A 27,724-nucleotide genomic window follows, 5' to 3' on the forward strand; every position below is an offset into this window, starting at 1 on the left:
ACCTTATTTAATTGTTATCTGGAAAAATCACGCCAAGAAATAGCTTGGGTAGAGAACAGATGAAAAGACTTACCTCATGGTGTACAAGAGAGTCCCATCGTCTTGGATTCGTAGAAGCTTGTTTGGCATTGTCATGTTATGAGCCACTGACTTCTTCCCGTTGTGAAAAAATGTATCTGGGGTCCAGATTTTGCTGGCCATTAAGTTGTTCAATCGAAGAATGTTCATTGGGCCCTTAAACTTTAATCTCTCATCCTTCCATCTCTGACGGAAGAAAACATCTATTGTGTATTCCTGTAATGGAATAAAGATATGCTTTTTTTTGACACAATGAAACATTAATCTGCTTTTTGAGGGCCAAAACAGAAAAGCTCTGGTTGCAAAAATTTCCTTGGTAAAATTGTCAAGGGAGAACAACCATCACACAAAATTGTATAATACTCAGAATAATAAACAGGAAGTCAATGTATTAAGGATATGACATTATCCTTCATGATTGCTAGCTGTTGTTTGCATATCAAACCCTTCCAATATTTAGATTTCTGTACCTGATACACATAGTATGTGTGACAAGGGTAATTTCAATAAACACAGCTATTTTACATTAAGAAGTAAGAAAAAAATACACAGAAAGATATTAAATAGTTCCTGCAGCAGATGCACCTGAAGGAGAGTAACTCAGCATTTCAAGAGCATGGAGAATGGCTGAGACTGGAAGGAGGGAAACAAGGCTACCGATAAAGGGTACAACATATCCAGGCAGACTGATACAAGGAAGATTCTTCCAAAAGGGAAAGTAAGGCTCTGTAGTGGTATGGACTTTATTTAAAAGAGTATATAGGTAGGGAACAACAGCTGATGATTAACAGGTGACACACACTGTCTGCTGAACTTTACTCTGATGCCTAATTTGGGGAAGGAAGTACAGTCTGGAGAAAAGGATGCAAGTAAAAACAGACTGATGACCTCAACCAGATGCCTGTGTCACCCAGTGCTGGATATCCCATCTGCTGGGTTTTGTTGCTGTTCTAAACAAACAAACAAAAAAGATACTGATTAAACATTGATAATGTAAATTCATCAACTAACTTCAAATTGGACCTATAAATGGATTTAGTGGTTTGTTACTGTCAGCACAGCATATAAACTGGAAATGGAAGAGCTTAAAAACTTTGTTGGAAGCAAACTGTACTCTGTGTATTGGCAAATGACACCTTGGTGCAGTTTCAGTTTTGTTGGACAAGTGCAAAATGGACCCATGATTTCAAAATAGTAGTATGTTACAACCGTCTGTACTATTGCAATTACTCTGCAAATGCTACAGTTTACGTAAACCATTTTTGAGTAAATTATCTTTGAATGGACAAGTCCTGATAAAATTCAACCAATATAAAATATTCAAGTGATTTCAATATAAAAGTGATTTCAAGGAACTTATCAGCCCCCATCACTTTCTGCTGGCTCCCTTGTGTGCTGATTAACAAGGCTTAAGTTTTTTCTCAGTCAATCATACAGTGGTACAAAAGGAGTACTGAGTAGACAACGAGAAGTGACAGCCCTTTTCAGCTCCTTTGGTCTGTGAGCCAAGGAGCTGTGAGGACCTTTTCCAGGTCAGGGCCAGAGACTAAGAAGAGCATATGGAATAAAGGAAAAAATTCTGTTATTTGAAGGAGCATGGCAGGGGCAAGAGAGAAAGCAGTCATTAGGAACTGTGACAGGTGCCTGGGGAGATCTTTTTGGAGTGATGTAATGAGATACTTACAAACTAACCTGACAAAAACCACAAGTGCAATTTTTAGCTATGTCAAGAGGTCTTACATTACTACAATACAATTTTGTCATTTTTCTAATTAAAATTATAGTTACTCAAACAAATATTAAATAAAACTAACACTACAGTACACTGAAAATTAATTTGCTTGGGTTTCTTTAATGCTGGTTGCTATGATCTCTAATAATATTTTAGTAAATGTATCTGTGAAATACAAAATTATGCACTTCTAAAGCATGTATTTCTTTGACATTATACCTGATCTTTTACTGTCTCTCATCACTGCCAGAGACACTGCCTCATGACAAGTAATTTGCCCATTTCTCTATCATAGATCACATTCAATTGTCCTGTTTTATTTGCTGATTTATATGTCGTTTTATTTGCTAAATATTGTGTGACTTAAAATCCCATTTACAAATTCCAAATTATTTATCAGTTCAGTTGTAGACCAGGGAAAGTCACAAAATGCATAAAATCATGGAGGATCAGGACCAGCAGGAACAGCATGCTTGAAGCAGGGGAAATATATGAAATCTGGCTAGAAATACCAGGTAATTCAAGGAAAATAATTGCCCTAAAAGCCTCCTTGTGGTTTCTGTCTGAGAGGTTCTGCCAATAAATCATTGCTATGTATGGTAAGATTGATGTTTGAGGTATAAAGCAGTGGAAAGAAGAGCCTGAGGGAGTAAGACTTTGAAATCCCACTGAAATTCAATAAAGTGATTGATAAGTCCTACAGGTTCCTTTGACAAACATCCCTGCACATAAATGATTAGAATATAAATCTTAAGTTCTTGTAATGTTTCCAACAACATAGAATTTCAAAGGTTCCGCTTCTTCACTGTCTTCCGACATATATAAAAAGAATTACAAAAGATATAAAATAGAAAAAAAGCAGACATGAAATGCCACTAAATCAAAACAGCAACATTTCAAAAAAACACATCTGATGCATGGCAACTGCTTAGGAAGTGGAATAAGCAGGAGAGAATCTAAGCTGCAGCCTTGAACGATCCCACTGATAAATCTCTGACTGATCCACAGGTAATTCTAATCTCTCCTTCCAATCTACGCTGGAAATCTTTATTTGCAGAACATCCCGTTTAGAAGATGGAAACAGGGAATAAACCAAGGTTTGGTGTGGATGATCATGAACACCTTCTCCTTCCATGTACCACAATAGCAATAAAATCTCACATAGTTCTTAAATAGCTTATCTTGCTATAGACCTCAGAGCATTTTTCAAAGGACGTACTGGGATCTCAGTTTTGTATGAAGGGAAACCAAGGCACAAAGATAAAATTAACTTGTCCCGGTCCATTTACAGAGTGATTATGAAAAGCAAAATACAACCCATGCCTTTTGCATCCCAGTGCTATATTCACTGATCCCATGTTCCCTCCTGAGCCAAATCTAGTCTACTTATGATCATGAATATCCCTATGATGATTACCATACAAAACAAATGAAAAACCAGGAAACTATTAAAGTATTTTGAATCTAATCAATGTGATTAAAAGCCAGTATTTATCAAAAGATGCTACATAAAGATTTTGTAACTATTCCCTACTCCATATATGTACCATTTTGTGGTAAATGCTGTGTCATGTTTACTTTCCAAGCAAGACTAACATTCTGTTAGAAATCCAAATCTGGACTCTAGAAAAAAAGACTCAAATTAATACCTGATACTCATTTCATACAATCTGCAGATATTCTCTTACACGAAAAAACCTGTGCTGTCTCTGGATGTTATCAAACCACTCTCCAGTATATAGTGCAGTATCTCCACAAAATCACAAGAGCATACTTCCAGGACCACAAAGGACTCCTGTGATCATTTCTAGACAAGGAAATGCTTCCTACTGATTTGTGTCTGAAATGGTGCTTTCACAGCTGGACTCTAACACAGTACAATTAAACATAATCTGTCAAATATGTATTATAGCAGCTTACATGAAATTTTAGGCACAGATGATGAGATTCTTACTACAGTGTTAAGCAGCACTTGAGTCTCTGCCAGTTCAATGGTCAGAAGAATAAAATGGTGAAGGAATTTCATTCTTCTTTTAATATGCAGTTGTTGTGCATAACTGTTATGCACAGTAAAAAAAGACATTAGTATCTTGGGAGAAGCTTTAACTGACCTGAGTATAAGCAATCCCTCCTCACTACATGGCAGAGGTTTTTTGTTAAGGTTAGATTTTTTGTTAAGGTTAGATTTGTATGGGAAAAGTTCAAACAACAAAAAATCTACTCTCATTCTCTCAGCTAATGGTTGGCAGATTTTGGCAGTTTTTGCATCTGGAGTGAAGATGGAAGTGTTCCAAACATCTAAAAAATTGTGAGTGTCCATTAGCAAGCAGTATTGTCGTGGAGCAGACTGAACATTTTATTAATCACCCTCTGGAACACAGCATTTTGTTTAGTGAATGGTTCAGGCCAGAGTTCCTCATTCCCTACTTGTAAAGATTTTTCTCAGTCAGTTCTCTAAAGAAAGTTTGGCTTTTTCTTGACCACTGTTAAAGCCATTAACTGACACACATATATAACCATGAAAGCAAATTTTAAATACTGTAAAATATAAAACGTCAAAAAGGCAAATACAAAAAATTAAAAATAAGGAAAGGGAAAATGGCACACATCTTTTTATTGATTGCTTAAAGACAGTCAGAAATACTGTGGTTGATACATTGATGAGATAAACACATAAGATTCATGGACCTAAATCTCACCTAGCTAATATAGGGGCTTCATATTTACTTTTACATTAGTATAATTTCTTAATTTTAGTTCTTAAAAAGCACATTCTTGGTGTCATATCTACCTTAAGGCAATGTGTAATTTTTCTTTCAGTTTAGCTTAAAAACATTAACAATATCAGTATGCAACTAGTTCTGTTGAATACTAACATGATTGGTATGCAACTAAGTATCAAAACCACTTCGAAGAAAACCAAGAAGGAGTTTTAGACAGGAGACTAAAAAAAATGCAATTATTCAAAGCAAAATAATCTGCCCACTATATGCATTCTTGTTATAATCCGATATTTGTGGGTATGATGAGGGCAAGTTTGTGATGGAACTTCTGCAAATTAATTTACCAAACTTCCTCACTAAGCATTTGGATCTAGCTTTTGAGTGAATGCTGAAATTAGCTTTACAGTGGGAGGATCAAATCATTAGCTTGTTGTCTTGGTCATTTCATTCTCTGTGGGACTGATTTATGCATGGTGCAAATAGCATACACAAGGGCTAACACACTACAACAGTCTGCAAAACCCCATGGTTCTTGAAGTACACGATTGTATGGCTTGGCTTTACCTAGGCCTGTCTACCAGATTGGACAAACAATGTTTCTACTATCTCCATCTCACTTTCTACTTATTTCTTCTCTAAAAAAAAAAATTGTCTAACAATATCAGGACTGAAAGAGTTCAGGATGCAATTCTCCTCTCCCCAAAAACCCCTCAAAGCTCCAATCACAAACACTGACTACTCAGGCTCTGTAAAAGTACTTCACTAGCTGTGTATCTAACATCAAATCTCACTGCACAGATGTATAAACTGAGTCCATTTGTTCTTTTCCAAAACTTACCTTCTGATGCATACAAAACACAGAACATAGAAGGAAATAGCAGACAGCCAGAAATTCCCTTCAGGTCTTTGGGAGGTGTGAATCTTATACACCGGTGAATAGAATTCTTGAAAATATTCTGAACAAACTCCCTTACAAAGGAGGGCTGTGGTTTGAAACTGCACTGTTGGTTATTTATTATCAAAACCCTTAACAGCCCTGTTAAAAATTTAAACATTATCCATCACTGTATTTCAAAGGAACATGTATTCATTTTTAAATACGTAAGTAATATCTACCAGATATATACGACCTTTAATACTATAAAGAGTACGTGGTATATTTCTAGGGAATTGTAGCATGATTTTCCTCTATTTGAAGAACTCATTTCAAGCCTTTTATTTCTGCTTCGTCTGCCAACTTCAGTCATTTTTGTCTAAGCATTTAATCTAAACATGAAGTATTTGAAAAAAATCTGGAAAAAAATGTGTTTAACCAGTTTGAATGACAGTTTCTAGGGAAGAGACTGTCTTCCTATTCATATCCATTTATGAAAAGGACCTTCTCTGAATGATTTTCTCTCTCTTTCTTCCATAGACCTGATGTAGAATGAACTCTGAGTCTAAAATAAGCACTGAGGAGGGATAAGAGAGGAATGTGAAAGATACAAATAGGGATTACTTAGAAAAGAGACTACAGGTTATTATTCACACTGCTGTCACTGAAAATACAAACACTTCTCATTCATTACCCTTTTTTATTCAGACATGGAGAAAGAGCAACCCTGAAACACAATGGATGCCTGGTGCCAGGGACAGGAATCCAAACAAGAGGTACACTGAGAGCTAATGTCAGTGAAGGGCTTGGACACAGCCTCTGACAAATCAATCTCTAATATTGATCTACTTGGCAGGATGCTGCACAGGGGAACAAGCCTTCCCAACAGAATAAAAAGACAGAAATTCTGCAAGAGATCAGGTGAGATATTGTCCTCAAAATTTCAGCCTATGGATTTAACTTGCAAAGGCAATGACCTGAGCCTATAATAAAAGTGAATAGAGCAACCAATTTATTTACTTTTCAGAAACATATCAATGATAAGAAGACTACCTAGATGCTCCCCAACACCCAAGAAAGCCAAGTGTATTTATAATTTCTGTTTGCCTTTTACTCTTTAGTCTTCTGTTACTGAGTTAAAATAAAAGCTACAGTAAAATAATTGCAGTGCTTTTTTTAATCTTTGTGAAAAAAATAATCTTGGTGCATTCCCTTATTCTGTCCTGACTTACATATCATGCAACCCCTGTAAAGCTTCTCTCCAGTTAAGGAACCATAGCTAATAATTAGACTTTGAAACAGCTAAAAAAAAAGTTTCATAGAAAAAATACAAAATCTGAAATACAAAATGGGATGAGGAAATCTGAAAGACGGACACAAAGAAACGCAGTTCCCAGTTCAGCCACTCTCTCTAAAGAACCATCCTCAGTTGTAGTGAGAGATGCTGTAACAATCCTTTCGGTCATTTCTGGATTTGACCTTCAGCCTTCATTGAAAATTTCTGTTCTGGCTATATTTGAAAAATCAGAAATGCTTATTGAAAGTTTAATTGAAAACTAACAAGATGGAAGTGTGTGTAGCGATGAACTAGTTGGGTATGACCATCTCTACAGAGAAATGTTCATGTTCCTTGACTCTAGAGTGAAAATAAAGAGGTCTATCATCAAGAAACTAGGAAAAATTGTTGTGTACAAATAAATAGGGAAAAACAAAGATGTAACCACAGTAAACAAAACTCCCCAAAGACAATGAAAAGCTAAGGCTGAAAGTTGAAACCCAAAACTTTCAGAAAGCTTGTTAGTTTTAATATTCAAACAAAACTGATTCAGGTCCTGCCACCTACTGTGTTGTAGGAAAGCAGGAAAGACTGTTCCCAGTGACAATTAGAAAGACTGCTCTGAGGCAAAATTTGGCAAAATCTTGACAAAGCTTTCTTCACAGCAGACCTCATATAAAGGCTCTCAGTGCCTATATGCTTGGTCTTACATACAATAACTATTGTTTGAGGAGTAAATATGTTTCTCATTTATTATTTATATTATTTTTTTTCTATCAAGGACATAAGCATTTATGGTTATCTGGGAAATTTTAGAAGCCAAAGTGTCAGAAGAGCCTGGAAGAAAGAAAGTCTGAGAAAAACCTGTAAAAGTACCTTGTTTACAGTGCTAAAATCAGAGTTAGCAGCATATATATTTATAAAGATATGTCAATGTACCAGACTTCAAATAATTAATTTTGAAAAAACAGAGAAATAATCAGTTTTAATGTATAAATTAAATTATTTCCATTTTGTTATCCTATAAATCATAATCCAACCAAAATTATCCTACACCTCAGAATTTTCAAATATTAAATATTTTAATTTAATTACAAATGTTTTGATTAGCCTCTTTAATCATAATTTAGCCTTATAACTCTTTAGAAAATTCAGATATGCTTTGTTTTTCAATTGTTCTGTTCAATTTTTGGTTTGTTTTTCTAAACAATGCAGCTTTTCTTCTCTCAGGCTAATGTCAAAATAAATTTGTATCACTGATCTCGTTGGAAACCTATAAGGCATAGCATCATAATACTGAACTTAAACATTTCAGAGAAATAACAGCTCAAAAAGACAGAACAGTGAAAGTAAAATCTGTTTAATCCCATGTTTTGGTTTGCCTTCCTTGATTCTCATGAGTTTGCAAAATGAAGTTGAAAATTCCTGTTGTATATTGGCATTTCCTTTGACATTAAATAGTGTGGTTGACATACAATAGCATTTTTATGACACAGCTAATATAGATACACCAATATTTTAGTCACAGCAGTTAATTTGAAGTGCAGTTTGCAACAGACTTCTGTACAAGAGCCAACAGATTTGGTAGCTGACTATTTTGGGCAGAACAGAGAGTAGCATCTTTTTAACTTAGTCAAAATGTTAATCCACAACAAGGATCAAAAGTTTTTTGACTCTTAACACATTTGGAGAAAAATCTCAGCCTCAGCTTTTACCTCCTAAATTTATCAATGACAACTTCATCTAGCCTAAAATCAGTCAAAGATCAAATTCCCCTGGACTTAATTATTTTTTGGCAAAATTGTGATACTCGAAAAATACAGGGAATATGAATAAAACCCTACATTCTAGCAATCATACCGAGTCACAGATTGCACACAATACTATATTATCGTTAATGGGAACTACTATACTTAGTGAGGAAAACAGAAACCTCACAAATTGCTATCAATTCAACAACAACAAAGGTTACCATGACATTTTATCAGCTTTGTGAATCAACACTGCTATGCAACAACTGTGTCCTTAGCTCCAATCTACCTGTCATTTTCAGTGTGCCACCTCCCTCTTCCATACTATAAACACATATTAATCATCTCCCATGGCAGTGAGTCCCCTTCCCATTTTCAACAGGCTTTTCTCTGAAGCACTGTTATTCTTCACAAGATGCTAACCAAGGGGAAAAAAAACCCAAACTGGCAAATAGATAATGCAAAGGGGTGTAGTCATACATCTGCTGACTTTTTTTGCTATGAAAAATCCCAGGGGAAAGGAATCCTACTGCCAGCAATGACTATGAGAGTTTTGGGCAACAGCAGTGTCCAGCCTAAAAACCTGATGTGACTGAGGGCCTCACCACTCACACTGTGAAAGCAGAGGACCTCAGGGGTGGGACCCAATCTTGCTGAAAAGATCTGAGATTCAGTTTGGGATCCTCTGGAGATTTAGGAGGACATGGGCAAAGGTCAAACTTATTCTTCCAATGAAGCCTTTTAAGGAGGAAGCTTATAAAATGAGAATATTCCAGAGCTTCCAACATTTACAGAGGAAAATATCAGTAAACCCTCTGTAAACCTGTAATAAACAGTAAACCTGTTCATCAATTCAGTAATGCAATACCTAAATGAAAGAGTACTCATGGTAAAAACTCGAATGTCACCTTCATGTTCGACAGAATATGTGATAGTTTGGAAGCTATTATTTCAAAACTCACATGTTGAAATTTTCTAATTGACTGCTCATACATTTCAAAATTATTTTATAATTATCAACTGAACAAGCTAAATTAACCCTGAAACTTGTAGTAGTAAGTATTAAATTGCTCTTACTTACCTATCTACTTATCTGCAAATAGACCTACCCATTACAGTAACAGCTGCCGTTCTGATGCACTGCACTCTGTTTCGATTAACACCTCTGCACAGAGCTGTTAAGAGCTGTAGCATCAAACAACCTGACCCCTTACTGCGCCGTCATATCTGTCTGTGTAAATGGACACCCAGAGTTCTCCACACATTTACACACTGATGTCGAAAGTGTTTCAGGAGCTAGGGATTAGGCTCAGGGAGCTTTTAATTAAATTCCCATTTAAGCACAGATGACTTGCACAGCCTTGGGTAAGTCTCCTTGTGCCTCAGTACCACATCTTTAAAATTGGGTTAGTATCATCTCCCCATTTCACAGGAATACTGTAAGTGTCAACACTGTGAAGTCATGAGACACTAGACGAACAAGGTCAAGATGTTCATATCACCTTTGTATATAGCTGTGGATACTTGTTTTTCAAAAACCATAATAAAATAAGAAGCATTTCAGAAACTTGACATCATTAGGAAAAAAAAATCTCAAGAGAATCAGTAACATATACAGTGACCAAAAAAAAAAAAGTCTATTTTTCCTACAAAATGACTTTTCATGTGAAGTCTCAGTAATGTATTCATCACAATCGAAACAAAGCTTGAAAACTGAAACTATCACACACAACGCAAACATAAAAAACCAGAATATATTCTCCAAAGCTATGACTACCTGTTAGTCAATGAGCAAATAACTTTTAAAATGTACACCATACCCTGAAATATTTAGTATCGTTGCAACCTAGCTTGTAACATCAAGATGTTTCCTGTTTTGTATGATACACAACCTGAAAGTTTTCATAGAAAAACTAAATATTGCCTGTTTTTAAAAATATTCATTTTTTAATACCTATAGATACACATAGGTAGTATTTTATATGTCTTATATAATCATGAATGTTCAAATCACTTCAAAAAATAATTTTATGCAGGAAATAATTTCGTGCAGGAATGGTAAGGGCAGCTGAAGTAACTTTCAGATTATCCTTCCCTTCTTTCCTTTTAGAGATGTTATATCCATGAAGATCTTTCTCCCTGGTGCAACACATTTTCCCTAATCTGTGTATGATTTGCAGTGAGCCTACAAAGGACCCCTTGCCTCAGAGTTTTTTCCATTGCTGTTTGCACGAAAAACTGTAATCCAGCACAATATTCTGATAGTTTCTTTCTTTTTAATGTCACTGACTTCCTTTAAATGGTTACTAAATAGTGCAAATTATGAAGGACAGAGCTGTAGAACAACACAATCATGCTGATGACCCAACTTCCAAGCTACGTCTTTCAAGAAGTTTAGTTTAGACTGACTCCAGTCAGGTCCCTCACACTGTTGCCAACATTAAGTGTGCTCCTACAGCACACTTTTCACTCTAGTTTCATCCAAGAGGAATCCAGTTCTCAAGACTGCTCCAGAATATGAACCAAAGTACAGTCAGTGGGGACAATCAGAAGATTCACTGGTCCAAACTAAACAGCTAATACAAGTGTACTTTTCATGTAAGGTCTATAAACCAATTTCCATCTTTAGAACTACTGGGATTTGGCACTTCCCGAGTTCAGTGAAATTATTCCCAATTTGTCCACAACAAGTAAAAGCAGAATACAAGTTTAAAGGAAGTTAACAGTATATATCTTACACCATTTACCATACATGCAAAAGATACAGAAACTCACCATATCAGTATCTGAAACAGGTCCAAAACTGGTCACATAGATGTTAGTGAAGACTTCAGTAATACTATCTGATATAAAAAGAAAAAACAAGAAAACATTTTAAATTTACAGTACTTCTTCAAACTCTCCGTGCAAAATCATGGGACATTTTGAACAAGTTTCTGTCCTTATTTACTTCTCCTAACCAGTATCCTGTTGTAAATACTGGGGATCTCTACCCCACTCAACACAGAAGTTATCAGATGAGAGTTTGTCCCACCAAGTAGTTTGTTTCAATTAAAGGACTATACAACCATCAGCAACTACACGTATATTTCCCATTTCTCCACCAGCAAAAATAACCACACTGTCTTGGACTTATGGTAGTACAGTTCTAAACATAAAATGCCTTTGTTGCAGAGGTGTTATCTCTGTTGTTGCAGATCATTCCTATTAAAGCCTTTCTAGTTCAAGGCTGTTTTCTTCATCCTGAATAGCTTTTTCAAAGCCAAAGACAAGAAAAAGCTTACAAAGCAATTATTGACTACACCAAATGTAACACTCAACAGCATCCTACTTTTTAATTAGGTATGTTTTTAAGTGGCACATATTTTAATATAATAGTTCCTTCCCTTGATACACGATGCTCCTGATACATTGTTGTGGTACTGTAAATACTATAAGAAAATGTTCTTCCCAATCATTGTAGTCAGACAGCCATGAAATCAGAATATTAAATATTGTACTGCAGGGAAAAATAATTGCTGAGTTTTCTATCTTCGGTTTTCAATTAGGCTCAAAATTGAACGATATTCACTAAGAGGGATAGCACACACTTGCAGGAAATTTCTTACAGTAGTTACCAACTACCGTCTGCATTCAAGACAGTCAACACAAGGAATTCTCTGCCTTAAAGCCGGTTGCTGGCTGGAAAATAAATATTTGAATACAACTAGCTGCAATTTGACTCACCCCAGAATTTCCCATTCCTAAAAATAATACAGCTGCCTGTTATATGAGTGATCCTGCTGTTACGTTATGATTTCCATATTTAATCATCATTTAATATGTATAGTTAATAGTTTCTATATTCCTAAAAGCTACCTTTTGACAAATATGTGGCATAGGCAGATTTTACTTTTAATTATACTGAGGTCAACAGTATAATCACTGCCCTCTATTGGGAGAAATCAGCAGTGCTCACCCACGATGGCAGATGCTCTACCAGCCACCAGGCTTCAAAGGGATGTAGCTGCACCCAAAGGAGAGATGGGGTGATACAGTACTTTCAGAAAACTTCTGGAGCGGGGGGGAGGCACATTCCTGCACTCTCATCTTTAAGGAAACTTGAATTCCCTTCTTCAGCCAAACACTAGACATGTCCTTATTAGAATACAGAGCTTTGTAAAACCTTTCCTACCTAAAAGAATCTTCTTTCCAGGATTGTCTCTGCTTTTTAAGTAAATAAATAAAGGCTGATTCTTACTATGTGTCACTCTGAAAGTTCAAAAGCACACTTCCCCTGCACATCCTGAGAGATATTTATTTGTGTGATAGAGGCTTCTGTAATCCCATATGCAGCATCCATACACAAGCTGTGTCGATTTCTACTCCAAACATCTTACAAACTAATTTTAAGTCAGTGGACAACAAGAGGTGCTGAGTCTGCACTGTTCTTCGTATTCAACAAGGATAAAGTATGGGTCTGGCTGAATATCTGGCTGAATATCATACAGAAACCACAGGTACAGTTCAGAAGACTAGTAACTGCATGTTGCCTGTGGGAGACTCCAGAAAAAAAGATTATTCTCTCCAAATGGTTAGCTGGCACAGGCTGAGATGAAATGGAAAAGTGACAAGAGAGCTACTCTTCAGGGGGTAAAACAGTGCTGCAGGGACTAACTGTGAAATTTGGCCTGTACTGTGAAATTTGGCCTCTACTATAACGACAACACAAAATCTTAATTACAATTCCATGAAAAAAACTGGTGTTACAAAAATATGACTGACAATCAAGTATCCTGACAGCAGAGAACGAAGGCTAATTTCAATTATGCTGGTATAATCTGAAGGAACGCTATTATAGGCAACAAAGTCACTTGGCAAATCTTAACCTGCACACACACAGACCCCTAAATGCTTGGAAGCATGGTCCTCTTGTAACCTCACCCTATTGCTGTCAGTCGTTTGCATCTGACGTATTATTTGACGCATGGGAATACTTTACAATTTGCATATAGTAAACTACAGGACATCTTCAAGCTTGCCTTGCATTTTAAGTTTTAAAAAAAAAAAAAGTCCCCTATTCTATCATATTATTTCTATATACTTCTGGATCCATCCTCCCATCAGAAATGAGCAGAGAAGACAGAGCTGAGAACAAACAAATTGATCGCAACATATCGTTGAATGCTATTACAACAGTCTGTAGATTCCCCTTGTTGGTGTGCATTGCTCACTTCAAATGACTTCAAATCCTTGAGTGAAGGATCAAGACTTGGGGAGTGGAGGGGGGATGGATGGGAAGAAGAAGAGGCTTGCTATCCACAGATCCTCAGCTGCAAGAGCTTCATTTCAGGTTGTCATAATTAAGATAAGCACTTCAATGTATATAAAAAGTCCCAGGGCAAATTCATCCCTGATAGACTCAGGAATGGGAACGGATGCAAATTAATCATGCACCTTTATTTCTTTTTTGCCAAAACTGCCTTAAACCAGCATAGCTCCAGGCAATGGTGACAGCAGTGAGTTTCAACGCAATCAGTCGCTCTCCTCCAAAGTGAGGGTTCATCCTGACAGCAGGCACTTCACCAGGCTGCTGCTTCTCAGGCGAGAGCCACACCACAGCAGAGAGTGAAGGAAGTAGGTAGAATGTCTTGAAACACAGTATGAAAGGGACAAGGGAAGCTGAAAAGTTACAAGAGATGAGAAGACTGAGGGAAAAGGAAGGATAAGAAAACAGAACAACGGAAGACAGGAAAAAAAGAAAGAGGAAAGTACACAAAAGAGGAACTGGCAGATTTTTATTTCTGCCTCCTATTTTCTCTCAAAATTCTACATATCTTATAAGTTTCTATTCATAACCTACATACAAGGAAACTGGTCCTTAAAGACAAAAGAAGCTGAAATGTAATAAATCTTGAATTATTCCTGCTACCATCTGTTAGTATTAGCAGTCTGAGCCTTGTGTCTGTTTCTTCTTTGTTACTTTACATAGTGTTACAATAAAGATTCCTCTGAACTACAGATTTGAACTCAGGGTTTCAGAATCAGTGTCTATGAAAAGGAAAAATGAATCCTCCTTTTTTACAACAAATATTGTAGCTATTGCTTTGAAAGAATACATGCTCGTCAAATAGTCTGTATTAAAACATACCACTCTGTCCCGCTAGTAACTTACTGAAAACAATTCAGAGGCACAAAGCACAGTTTCAGATGGGTTCTCTAATCAGAATTAATCCAGCAAGCACCACAGTCACCGGCTTTTTACAACTCATGTTCTGTCAAGAACAGCACAAGTCATCACACTACTCACACTAAATCTAGAGTCTAATTTTTTGAGAAAAATTAAGGACAAGTTTTTTCCACTAGAATTATAAATTATTCTTCTTCAATTGACATGTAAACACATAACTAAAAGGCCTGATTTTCAAAAGTGCTTAAATCAATGGAGGCCTAGTGCTTTTGAAAAACAGTCTAGCTTTTAAAGAAGAACCCTCTGTTGGGAGGAGGGGTGGCTGACTCATTTATACTTGTGAGCTCTTAAGTTATTCTGAATCACTGCCTTTGAAGGTTAAACAAAGAAACAGGAACAGGAAAGGGTAAGGATATAGTTTCTATTTCTGATGCTTCTTTCAGGGGAAAAAAATCTCAGGCAAAGAATATGACATGTAGATGCCATCATCACATGAAGTGCTCTGAAATTCAGCAAATGCTATTATAGCTTCTTTTCTGACTTGTCTTGGTCATAAATGTTGAAAGAGAAGCCTTATCTGACTTAGCTTAGGCCAATTTCTTAGAAGATGGAAGCCAAAGGTAAACTGCAAAAAAAGAGTCAAGAAAGTTAAGAATAAAGAGAGGAAGAAAAACACATCCTATGGAAGTAGTAAAAGCAATAACTATTAAGATCATGTTTCACACGGTTCTCAAGCACTGGTTTCTCCTGATTCCCTTTCCTTACTTGAACTGTCATGATATCAATACTGAAAAAAATCAAAAAGTAAGAAAAAGCAATAAATATACCAAATTGCAGATGATTTATAGATTGTTATCTATCCTCAGCTGGAAGGTTTACTGTGTGCTTTAATTACATTTAGGATTTTACAAACATTAATTATAATAACCTCTCTCTGAAGATAATAATTTTATATTATCTTCATTCTTCCATACTTGGAAAGCTGAGGCAGGAGGATTAAATGAAGTGTAAGTAATGTGAAGTACAGGTGTTTACTGAATCTGGCTTCAGCTGTCCAACATTAAGTGTCCACACTGGAAAATGTCAACATCGACTCATCAAGAATTAGAAGAGGAGTTCAGAGCTTAGTTAGAGTTGGTATCAGTGCCTTTGTCCATTCCATTATGCCAACTCTCCTGCTGCTGGGATACCCTTTCTGACGGTCTGAAGTCCTGCTGACTTGTTCCTCAGTAGAAGAGCTGGCTCAGCTGAAGTAGGCTGCTTGGCAGAGAATTTGCAGTGGCTGAAGTCTAAATCAATCACAGGTTGAGTAATGGAGATGGTCAGAAAAGTCAGATGAAAAGGTTCCTCATCAGCATTTACCAATTTGTCAAAATTGGAAATTTCCACAGAGGCAATTCAACTTTGAATGAGTTCCTTTGGACTGCTGCCTGCCAGGCAGTTTTCAAAACTTTGCTGCTTTCTTTCAAATGTCCCTTCTCAGCTTCCTGCATCTCTGAAGGGGTACACAGGGTTCCAGTGTCTGCGACATGGGGTAGCTAGACATGCAGAGTTGGGCACACCTGAGAGCTCTCCCTTTGCTGGAGAACTCTGGGCAAGATTATCTTTCTTGAAATAAATTTTCTGAATATTTCTCAAATTTGAGAATGATCTGTGTTTTGCTCATTCTTTCTCTCCTCTCACCAAAATCATCTACAATCCTTTCTTCGCAGAGAGAAGGGACAAAACATGCATGGCTCATTCTAGGTATGTTTAAAATAAGAGAACAAAGGAGTGTGATCATTGCAAAGTCTTCAGAGTGGACCATCAGCAAGGTTCCAGATGTTCGTTTGCATGAAGCTGGCTATATTATCCATTAATGTGTCAAGGCTATCTTCATAAGAAAACAGGCTAGTAGATTGGGTTGGACTTTTTTTTTTTTTTTAATTTGAATTTTCAGTCAATAAAACTGTAAATCCAGGGTTTGGGCAGCTAAAATAAAAGCCAATCTGTTTGAGGTAATCCAAAACCATCAAAAGTATTCTTGGTGGGACAGAGCTTTTAAAATATATATATGCAGTTCTAATGCATAGCATGAAACAATTTCTTACAAACATTATTACAAATGTAGAGTAAATAGTACCCAGGAGAATACTGCAAGGCTGTAACTGAAGGGCTGCTACAGCATGCAAAAAAAATGTGAAAATAAAATACTGCCCTTTTTAATTATGTCAAGAAAAAATAAAAAAGGAGGTCAAGTTGCAGTGCTGTGGGAGCCTTAACTGAGGATTTCTGAGTTTTTGTGGAAATGCTGTCAAAAGCTTGATGTTACTTTAATTATTTTGCTATAAAAAATTATTTAACTGGAATTGACATTGTTCTGACATTGTAATATGGTCTCCAAAGGCATGCTTGGCGATGTTGCCCAAAGGCTTTGAAATTGTCATTCATAATACAAGTCAGGAATTGCACAGGTGAAACAGCCAGGGTCTTAATCCATCAAACACTGTTCCAACTCAACATGCTGCCCTTATCTGACAAGCTCCTTAGTGTGTCTGTTGACAGCTCAAGACACTCTCTGGCTGGCAGGGAATGGGGATCAGAGGAGGTCATGCAACGTGGAGCCGTAAGAGCAGCAAAATCCATAGGAATGCAGATATTTCAAAATACTATTCTGCCAGTTCTTCTTTATATTTGGTTTTGGTGCTTTATGTGACAGTATTATCTATCCAACTACTCAGCATCTTCATTCATTATCCACTGTTAAATTAAAACAGTTTCAAAGCCACATGTGCCTACATAAATACACTTCCAATTTGTAAATTGAAGCCAACTGTGAGAAGAAACAAATTCACTTCCCTCCTTGACATCAGCCCTTCATTTCCAATAGCCTCACTCTATCCTCGACCTATCAGCAAGACAATTTCTTAATATGAGCCATAAGTAAACTTCTCTTTCAAATCTCCATCTTTAATGAAGCATATGTAGAGTAAGCTTACCAGTAAGACCTAGTAATACCTGTGTTACTGTTAACAGTTGCTCTCTTGATTCACTTTGGTGTAAATGAGACCTGAATCAGGCACTGTACTTGATTTCTCACGGTGCTGACTGAAACAAGAATATATTCTGGAGAAAATATTCTGGAGAAAGATACAGGAATTGAAAGCCAGTAAGCTAACAGACACCAACTGATTTCCCTATGAAGAGCTTATATCTATTAACAGACATTATATCATATACTAAATAGACAGCTCCATGTAAAGACTATTGGAGACCCTCCAAAGGCGTACACAGAACTCATGAAGTTGGGCAACCCTGTAAAGCAATACCATACTCTTGAAATAAATACCATTATGTCATTTAGACTAAGTAAATACCTGGTCCTGTGTATAAGCCCATTCTTGAATTGGAATTTTTATTTCAGAAAAGTAGTATTTATTATTCTGAAATTGAATATTGCTGGTCTGAAATAGCAGGAAAATATAAACTTGAGGGAGAATTTACTGTAAAACAAAACTTCAGTTAAAAGTAGGTGTATCTTTAGAGATGAGTGAGACTTTTTGACCATTAAAAAACCACACATTAACCTGGAAAAAAATGTTTAGCTTAACTGTCAACATCCTTTTCTTCTGTAGCAAAAAGTATGACTGGGAAAACACTTCCAGATATGTTTTTAGCCAAGCTAATGTCTTTTTTAGGTGTAGGTTATCCACAAAATGTGTACAGAATGAAATGTAGGCATATCTGCAACTCAAATAATGTGATATATCTCCACAGTCGGGTAATTACTCAAATTTGTCCTGTATGTAAAAGACACTGGTGCAAACTGTAAGAGCACTGTTTCCAGCTAGCAAACAGAAAATTAAAAAGTTGTCTCTGTGCTGAGTGATACATTTACACGTTACTAAGATAATTTTCACATGCATATGACAGATTTGGGGTTTAACTCTCACTCAAAAAGAACAAAACAGTGCAGATCACATACACAAACATTATCTTTACTACTTTTTCTTCTCTTTCTCTCTATCAAGAGACCTTTAATTTGCAAACCTTATTACTTCAGGTAACAAAATTAAACACATTTCCAAAGGGTCCTATGAATGAAGAGCCTTGGATACAAGTGACATTTGAGGTGCAGTTTTAACTTTATTATAGGCTTCCTCTGCAAGTTTGGGAAAGTCACTCAAGGGTAGGGCTAAAGACTGATTTTGGTGCCCAATTATCTCTTTAAGTATATTGGACAAGCTCCACAAAGTTATTTAAGCTCCAAGTTTCCACTTAAATCAATAAAAGTTAATCTGAATGTCTCTGTGGTCCAGATCATAATGACTAAATTTTGCACTTACATTTGTCTGAATCCCCTTTAGTCCCAAATTCCTTTCTAACATTGTCAGTACCTAAAATTCCCTGGCTGCTTATATTTCCACCTTAAGGCAAAAATATCCTGATGCTGCCAAGCAGCTTAAAGAACTGGCTCTCAACCAAGTCCCAACGAGTTCCTCAAACTATAAATAATTACAAATTTACTGGGCCAGAAAGACATTGAGAGAGAAAGCAAGAAAACAAGCAAGAGACTGATTCCACAGCCTAGCAGTACTCATGGGATGTAGCAGACATAAATTGAAGTCTCTGCTCAATATCTAATTATTTACACAAAGCAGAACAATTCCTTCCAAAGACTGAGGAAGCATGCCCTATCTTAGAAAATTCACCTTTGTGGTTAAGACAGACCCTGACACACAGTAACTTGAGTTCATGTCTCTGCTTTAAATCAGAGCATGCACTTGACAAGAGGTGCTCGCTCTCTCTCACAAGTTTCCATCATCCCAGGCTATCAGCTACTCTCATGGCTCTTTTCAGGAAAGGAGGAATGGCATGAGCTCTAGAGGGGGCACACCACTGTGAACAGATGAAGGGGAGACTGGTAATGTTTTCCCACTCAAACTTGGATGTTTCACCTGTGTTGGTAAGAAAAGGCTTCAGCTGCACGCCTCTCTTCAGCATTTTTTAATTAGTGAGCTTGACAGATCCCCACTCAGTTTATTGACTTTATGAACCACTTTTGCAGACAGTTAAGGCTATGCCCACAGCATTTCTAAGGTGTGCCAACATGCCTAGCTTTCTTCATGTTCCACAAAGGAGACCCAGCTGTTTGAAGCAATGAATTCCACTATACATGGGGTCCAGGAGATGTAGGCACTGCCAAACCTAAGCCCTCAGTCTGTATGGGGCTGACTGGCCAAAGACTGTGAATGGCTCTACAGTCCAGCAGTACAAAACATAGGTCTCAGTCCATGTTCTGACACATATGTAGATATTTTATACAAAGTGAAAGATCTCCAGTGGAAGAAACCACTCTCCCAGAACGATCAAAAGCCCTGTGTCTAGTTAACAGAGTTGGAAAGTGGGAGACATGGATTCAGATCCCTTTTCCAAATCAGCCAGAGAATAAATAAGATGTTTAAGCTAGAATGTACTTCATCCCTGATGAGAAGGCTACCATACTGACTGGTGCAGCCCATATCACATCAGGCCAACCAATCAACCAGTGTCTAGCTTGAATCCTGCCAGTACTTAAACACGAGAGAAAGTTCGAAGCAACCCAGAAGTGTATAACTTAATTGGTTCTTTGCACTGGGAAAAGAAGAAATGTAGATACATTTCAGTCATTACTGTTGGACTTCATAGACTTTTGGCATCTCAAGCAACATTTTGACAATCTCAGAGGTATCAACTGCCAACTGATTAATACAGCAATTAAATATCTAGACATCTTTCTGGATTTTTTCCCCTATCTTTTAAACAGAGTATTCCTCCAATTTACAGGTTCACTGTAAAGATATTAATACAACATGGATGCTTTGGTTGTACAAACATTTGAGACGACTGAGTAATTATAAACTGTAGTCTTGACTATGGTACAATTAACAAAGGGAGAAACAAAATGTTGAAAATAGGAACAAGGAGGAGTGAATGAAATCATTGAGAAGGGCAATCTAAACACATGGGTAATATGAAATCTGTTCCCATAAAGCCAGGCTACCATGAAATCCACCAAATCTCAATTTGTTCCCTTTTCATTACATCCTCACACACCAAGAAAAAAGGAAAAAGAATTAAAAAGCATTCAGCTCTAAAATAAACAACAAATGTGAGTTATTTTTAGTTGGAGTTGCACTAAATGCTCAATAGAAACATGAAAGTGAAAACATAGTTGAGTTTGGCTGGAAGAAATGTGATCTTACTGAGATGTGTTACTTAAAAGGTTGAAGTAAAATGAACTTTGCCAACACACAACACATTTGGCAGCAAACCAAAACTACATGGCATTCAAATGAAAAATAAAACATCAGCACTAAACCTTATCCCTTTAGACACTACAGCTTCCATCAGGATGCAAAGAGATTGTATATAATAACCAGGCTGAGTAACAAATGGGACTACTGCATTGTTCATATCAACTGGATGAGCATGATAAAGCTAAAATGAACCAGACTGCCTAACACTGTCTAAAGAATGAGACAGGAAGACAAAGAGAACAAGAGCACTCAAACAAGTCTGGAAGCAGAAGGGAGCAGACTTTGATAAAGTGGAGCAGTAATTATTTGGACCAACCTGAATCGGTGTCATCGCACAAGTAGGGATGGCATAGTTATTATTCCCATGCAACCTTATTTCCATCTACTCTGCTTAGAGGCTTGTGCTATTAGAAAGGAAACCATAGCATGCAGCTAAGGCAGAACAATTCCCAAAATTATTTCAGATTTTAGAAACTTATATTCAGAAGTCTTTCTCTCTCTTTTTTTTTTTTTTTTTTAAATGTTCTAATTTTATGACCGTGGTACTTAGAGTCATGGAACACCCTGTCAAATTCTGCTGCATTACCCTTCTAGGCTGATTTCAGGTTTAATCTCTGTGCTTTATTCCAAGTCACAGCATTTATAAAGCATCCCATTTGATACACTCACTCTGCCAGCCCCTCCTGTACTCCAAAACACATCTCCCCATAACAGCAGTATCATTTTGAAAAAGCAGCAGCTTCAAATTTCTCTTTACAGGCATGAAGTGGCCAAGTCTGGGTGTCTTAAGATATGCCTTTATTGCACAGTGGCTTCTGACTCACTTGATCTTAGTTCCTAGCTTATTTGCTTGTTCATCTCCTCTTACACAGGCCCAGGTCCTTTTCTAACCAAGATCACCCAGCCTAGATTTTCTCCAGGTTAGATTTCAGGTGCCACTTTGGTTTATGCTAGTTACATGTCAACTTGCCAGTGAAAGTACAAGTTATGAAAGGCAGCTTTCCTTCAGTACCTTCCCACATTCCAAACGTTAAAAAAAACCCAAATTATCATAATTCCCTGGAAGAACATCAGAGGTCGAAGCCCTTCCGCATCAAGGACATGTGAAATGGCCACAGGACTGACACTGGAATGACCAAGGAACTGTGATAATACATACATAATACATATAGGATTTCACCCTTTGGCTACACACTACTTTTTGTAAGTTAAAACAGACACTGTCACAGTGATTATTACCCTTGTTAATTATTTAATGAAGATTTGGGTAGCATACTAGAGCCCACTGAAGTCACTGAAAAAGGCTTCCCTTGGTGACACCCAACTTCAGAGGAAGCCTTTGGAGAACGCCTGTCTCTGTGGTCAGCCACGGCAAAAAGAGCTGGCACCCTGGAGCTGACAGAAACTGGGATGCAGCTCTGGGAAGCACAGTCTTGCTTGTTCTGTGGCAAACACTCATTGTCACTGGAGGTCAGCATCTTCCCAAGGCTTGCTGCTATCAGAGCAAAGTATGAAATTCACATGTTCCAAAGTCCCAAAGGCTGATGGAGCTCCTCTAGAGATCAACAGACTTAAGAAAGCACTGAAAACGATGATCCTTTCAGACAGATTAATTTTACTGTCCAGGTATAGTGCCTGGTTACTATAGTCCTGGATCGTACAGTCATTAAAAATGGAGCTACAGTTCTTTTATCTTTTGCTAGCCTTGTACTTTGCATTCAAGCATGACAGGAACCAATGGTAGAAAAAGGTAGTGCCTTTATTTAATAGAGCTGTGTATTAGTGGGCACTCTTAATGCATTTTTTGCAGCAGGAGCCTCGAATATATTTTTAATAGGTAACGCTGTATGAAATTCTATAATAGCATTTCAGAAGATTGTGACACACTGTCAAAAAAACTAGACAGCATTCTAATCCTTCTATCAACCAGCCAGCAGTTCCTATTTTAAGCCAGATGAAATAACTATGAAGTACAGGAAATTAATGTTTATCCAGACTACTCTAATATTCTCAAAAAAGCTAGCACGGACTTACGAAAATCAGCTGGAGGTTGTGTGTATGCTAACACCCTACATACCCAGGGTGCATAAGAACAGGGAGGCACACTTTTTCTTTACACTTCCCTGATCCCCACAGTTGCTGAAATGCAGGGAAAGGAGGAATAGAGGTATGGGTTTTGAGACACAGCGCAAATCAGACTGGCTGCCAAGCTGCCTTTTTTTTCTTCTTAACATTTTTTTGTTTAGCAGAGGTTTAGCAGTTTTGTTTAGCAGACCAACCCATGGGATGGTCATGGATTACAAGCTTCTTGCTAAACAGGAGTCCTGATAAACAACGAGTTCATGGCTTGACCCAACAGATAATCATATTAATACTTAAATCAAACAAGTACCTCCCCAAATGAGCAAAAAATAATAACATGGACAGTAATGGGGCAATCTTTTTTAAAATCCCATTTTAACATGTTACAGAGTTGTCAGTTACTCTTTTGTTATCTAGTTAATAATTAAAAAAAAGGTCTTAGATTAAGGCTGTGTAATGTGCCTACAAGAAGTGTACTGTAGCACTCAAAAGTCCCACGGCTGAGTCACTTGAATGTCTCCAAGCTACTTTACAGATAGCAGTGTTTTCCAGAATCTCCTCTAAAACATACTCCCAGGATACTCCCAGAGCTTGGATTAAGCAGCCTCAAATTTGTCTTTTATGGTTGCCTGTGACAAGAGAATTCCCCTCTGGCTGTCCATGGGACTTTCAGAACCCATCAGGCTTCTATAGGTGGAAAGGCTATATATTTGGGACAAGAATCTGCTTTTAATACTAAATCAACAGGGGTTTTTTTACGGCAGAAACTACAAAACAGTACTTTTTTTAATTTGAAACAATGCCTAATATAAGTTTAATGAGAATCCAGTTTCTTGAAGTGCATATTCTTCTAAGTAGATAGTATGGCTTTGTGAAAATGCAGACAGCATCTACCACAGAATATTATTTTAGAACAACTGGTTATTTTAAAAATAGCATATTATGCAGTAGCAAACAAGATTATCTGTTAATTTTTTTTATGGTCAACTAAAGACAAAATGCCTGGTAAAAAAATAAAGAATTCTCTGACAGCTTTTAGCACCCAGCAGATGGAAAGGAATTATTAAGGATGTGACCATTCGCTTATCTCAAACAACAGACATTTATATTTCTCCGTTCTCATCTTTATTTATTTATTTATTTTTCCAGGAGGAAATATTTTCCTTTTTATTCAGAAACTGCATGAGGCAATGCAGTAATAAATTCACATTTAAAGATCTAGTAGAAAGATGTTCACTGTTTGGTACTCAATTAATAGTATGGATACTGATAAGGACAGTTCGTGAAATGCCATGGCATGCCCTCAGGATGGCAGAGGGGTTTTGTGAACACAGCACTGAATCTAAGGCTCAGACTTCTGTTTTTCTTCATTTATATACTCCACACTACAACTGCTCCTCAGCCTCTTCTCATCCAGAGGTACTTAATTCCTCGTTCAGTGAGCCTATAAATTGTGAAAAATATAAATCACTTCAAATAATGAGAATAAAAAGGCATCTACAGTAGCCTTTAGATTGTCAGTCAGAAGGAAATATCTAGAACATTAGGCTGGTGTATTCAGGGCAGGAACTGACTCTTCAACCCACCTCTAAATTCTTAAAGATAAACGCAGACTCTCCTTCCCCCTCCATTCCCTTTCTGCTCCCTGGTGTTGTGCTGAAAGGCTCACTCACTTGAGGGAGTGGAAAAGGATGGCTCTAATAACTCCCAATCTCCTGACAGAAGTGGTCTGAAGAACCTATTATCTTAGGACAATTGAGAATGGATACAAGAAAGAAAAAGCAGGGAATGTGTTGGAAGACAATTACCTCTCTTGGATGAGAGAATCAGCACCAAGCAATGGAGACCAACAAAAAGAAGAACTCCTAAAGACAGGGCAATCTTTCAGTCAGAAGATACATTGCTTTTCTGACATTCAGGTATTTAAGGGATCAAAAGGATGCAAATTTTTATATTAAAACAGAAGAAGGTGTTAAATGCAGATAGGTAACTCCAGGAAACTACATTTACATGAAAGGTCACAAATGCAAGCAGTCTATAAACACTTCAAGAGAAACACTAGGAGTTTCAAAAACCAGCTTATTTAGAAGTCATCTTTCCAGGTGGAATATATCTTCTGTATAAACCTCTCCACTCAGGTCAAATCTGTGTTAGAAATTATGTGACCTGTAAAACAGAGCACTGTACTGGGGCTTGGAGACATGGATCTGTTCCATTACTAATGGTGGATCATACCTCCTGGTTACTTCACCCTTGTGTACCTTTTGTATTTACTCAGATATAAAAGTCACCCCTTTTGCAAAGTAGTCTGAGTTCTCTGATACATTTTCAGTGTCACTGCTGTGAGAAAAGCCATGATATACATATAACGGACATGTAGGTTTTACAGCGTATATCAGTTTTTAACTGATTCTGATTGAACTATATGTGTCAGAACATAGTGAAGGTCAGTGGTCCATGGCACTGAATTTGGATCGCAATCAACTCTATTGCAACTCTATATAACACTACAAGATTACAAGATACTTAACTTACAGTTTGTAAAAAACACAGATTAACTAGATGGAACATGGAGTATCCATGTTTTTCCCAAAAAATCTGCAGATTAGGATGCCTGATCTCTACTGGTTCAACGAAAAAATGTATGTGCAGGATCAAATATGTATGTATGGACATAAAAAATAAATGTAATTTGGTCGGATGCAACTAAATCCAATCTCTGACTCCAGCTACACAACTTTACCAAAATGTTTCATGTCCTCTGATATGCACAATTATCCCAGGTAAGAGGGAAATTGATTTACACTGCTTTCACAGAGTTAACTGCTCTAATTATTAAATAGCCCTCAACATATGGCAAGGCATTATGGAATGTAAATCAAGAGCCGTGTGCTACAAAGTAGTCACACAAATGGTTCCCAAATATTAACACCGCTTCCAGAAGGTTAGCAGAATCATACCTTCCTGATGTACAGACAATTTCAGAAGACTAGTGTTGACATACTCTGCATTATAAAGCAAACTGTTATTAGGATGACAGTGGTAAACAAAACTTCCTTTAGCTTGTGACTAATTTAATTCGAGCATTAACCTGAAAAAACAGACATAAAAATGTGTTTAAACTTTAATCTTGGCATATTAAAGTGCTTTGATTCTCATCATTAAAGTTTTTTAGACTTTTGACAGTATTAATTCAAAATCTTCTGCTGATGCTTTAATTTAGCAGGCTGGTGAATTGTACAGAAACAAAACGTTATCCGATATATCCTCTGTAGCTACTTTTTGAGACAGATGACTCATTGTTGAAAAACATTCATGTCAGAAATTTAAATACATGCATATACCATAATGATAAAACTGCCTACATTATTCTACTTTCAAGATTCCAAAGGGTATTTGAAAAAACTATCATTCAGCTGTCTTAATCTGCCCGTTGTTTAAAAGTGGCCAATGTTTAGTATCACCATTTTATCTCACTCCTTCACTCTCCATCTCTTTTGTCCTGCCCTCCTGCCCTTTCCCCTGTTCCTTGCTCATTGTGGTTTTTCACCTTGGCTCATATTGCCCTAATGCAAGGTTGTTGAATGCTAGTAGTGTTATGTTCTACTTTGTATCTGTTTCTTGGAGTCTTTAGAAGCTGCTGTTAGATACTAATAGTAGCCACTAATAAGAGCTACTAATACCAACAATTCATACAGGCCAGAATACTGTAAAAACAAAGCAGATGCAGTTTTAATGTACGGGCAATTACAATGTCCTTCTGCATGACCCTTATTGATGAAATACCACTCTCTACACACTACCAATTCTAAAAATTGGGTACACCAGATTGTGCATTGAAAAGGTTATTGTTAAAAATGGTCATGAAATGGTGGCATTCCAAGAAAAGAGAAGCAGAAATATGTAGTCAGAAATATTGCCAGAAGCAACAGATCTACCTCAGACCACTAAACAACACCAACAAAATTGTACTGGCACAAAAGGAAGGCGATACAATCTGTGGGCAGAGAAGGATCTTTGCTTTCTACCTACCCAGGAGTCTGCCTTCGCATCATTTCAACCTCCCCAATCCAGCTTCATTAGATACGAAATCTTTCAGGCAGCTGGATGTAAGCCACTGTACCTGGGAGAAGGGTAAGGCAAGTCTGGGTTTCATACCACAAAAAAAAAAAAGCAAAATTAGACAGCTGCATCTACATGGCATGTCTGGCCTGGATTTGGGGAAAGCTATATTTAGATGGAGTGAAATAAATTCATGGAATTTTGGTCAAAGAAGAGAGCTGGGCATTTTCCAGAAGAATGTATGAAATAGATAGGTATTTAGAAAGGCAACTATGAAAACAGAAGAAGGAAAAAGGAAGACCTCCTTCAGGACACTTCAGAAGGGCAGGATTTAGAGGTTCCTGGGTGTTTCCTGAGGAGGTGTTGAGCTCTAGGATACACAGTGTTGTACAGCTTTTCAGTTCCCTGTATGCTGCCCATCTAATGATGACAAAGTAAACTGGGAATGATCCAATGAATTACAGTGCCTCTCCTTTAAAATACTGTCTTTTCCCATATTTAACCCTTTTCAGGACTCCAGGTTATGGTGATAGTGGGAAAAATGTTGCTAGAGTCACTTTTAGTCTATTAGTCAAGTCCCAGCTTCTGCTGAACATTAGAAAATCCAAAGACCATAAAAAAGGATATGTCCTCTGCATTTTTCCAGACATTTCCTGTTTACCCCAAATCTTCTATTCATCACAGTGGATTGTTTATGAA

At 37.1% G+C, this 27,724-nt stretch overlaps 1 protein-coding gene across 1 annotated transcript in view; it reads right to left on the reverse strand.

Annotated features, from left to right (window-relative positions):
• Positions 1-27,724, reverse strand: part of GABRA2 (gamma-aminobutyric acid type A receptor subunit alpha2) — a 58,880-nt gene that overhangs the window by 19,784 nt on the left and 11,372 nt on the right. Inside the window, exons 3-4 of the mRNA XM_050895692.1 lie at positions 11,210-11,277; positions 74-294 (exon numbers count right to left, since the gene is read on the reverse strand). Of these exons, the coding sequence (XP_050751649.1) occupies positions 74-294; positions 11,210-11,277 (289 nt within the window). The remainder of the gene's footprint in view (positions 1-73; positions 295-11,209; positions 11,278-27,724) is intronic.

The sequence above is a fragment of the Gymnogyps californianus genome, chromosome 4 (assembly GCF_018139145.2).
Source record: "Gymnogyps californianus isolate 813 chromosome 4, ASM1813914v2, whole genome shotgun sequence".
Lineage (NCBI taxonomy): Eukaryota > Metazoa > Chordata > Aves > Accipitriformes > Cathartidae > Gymnogyps > Gymnogyps californianus.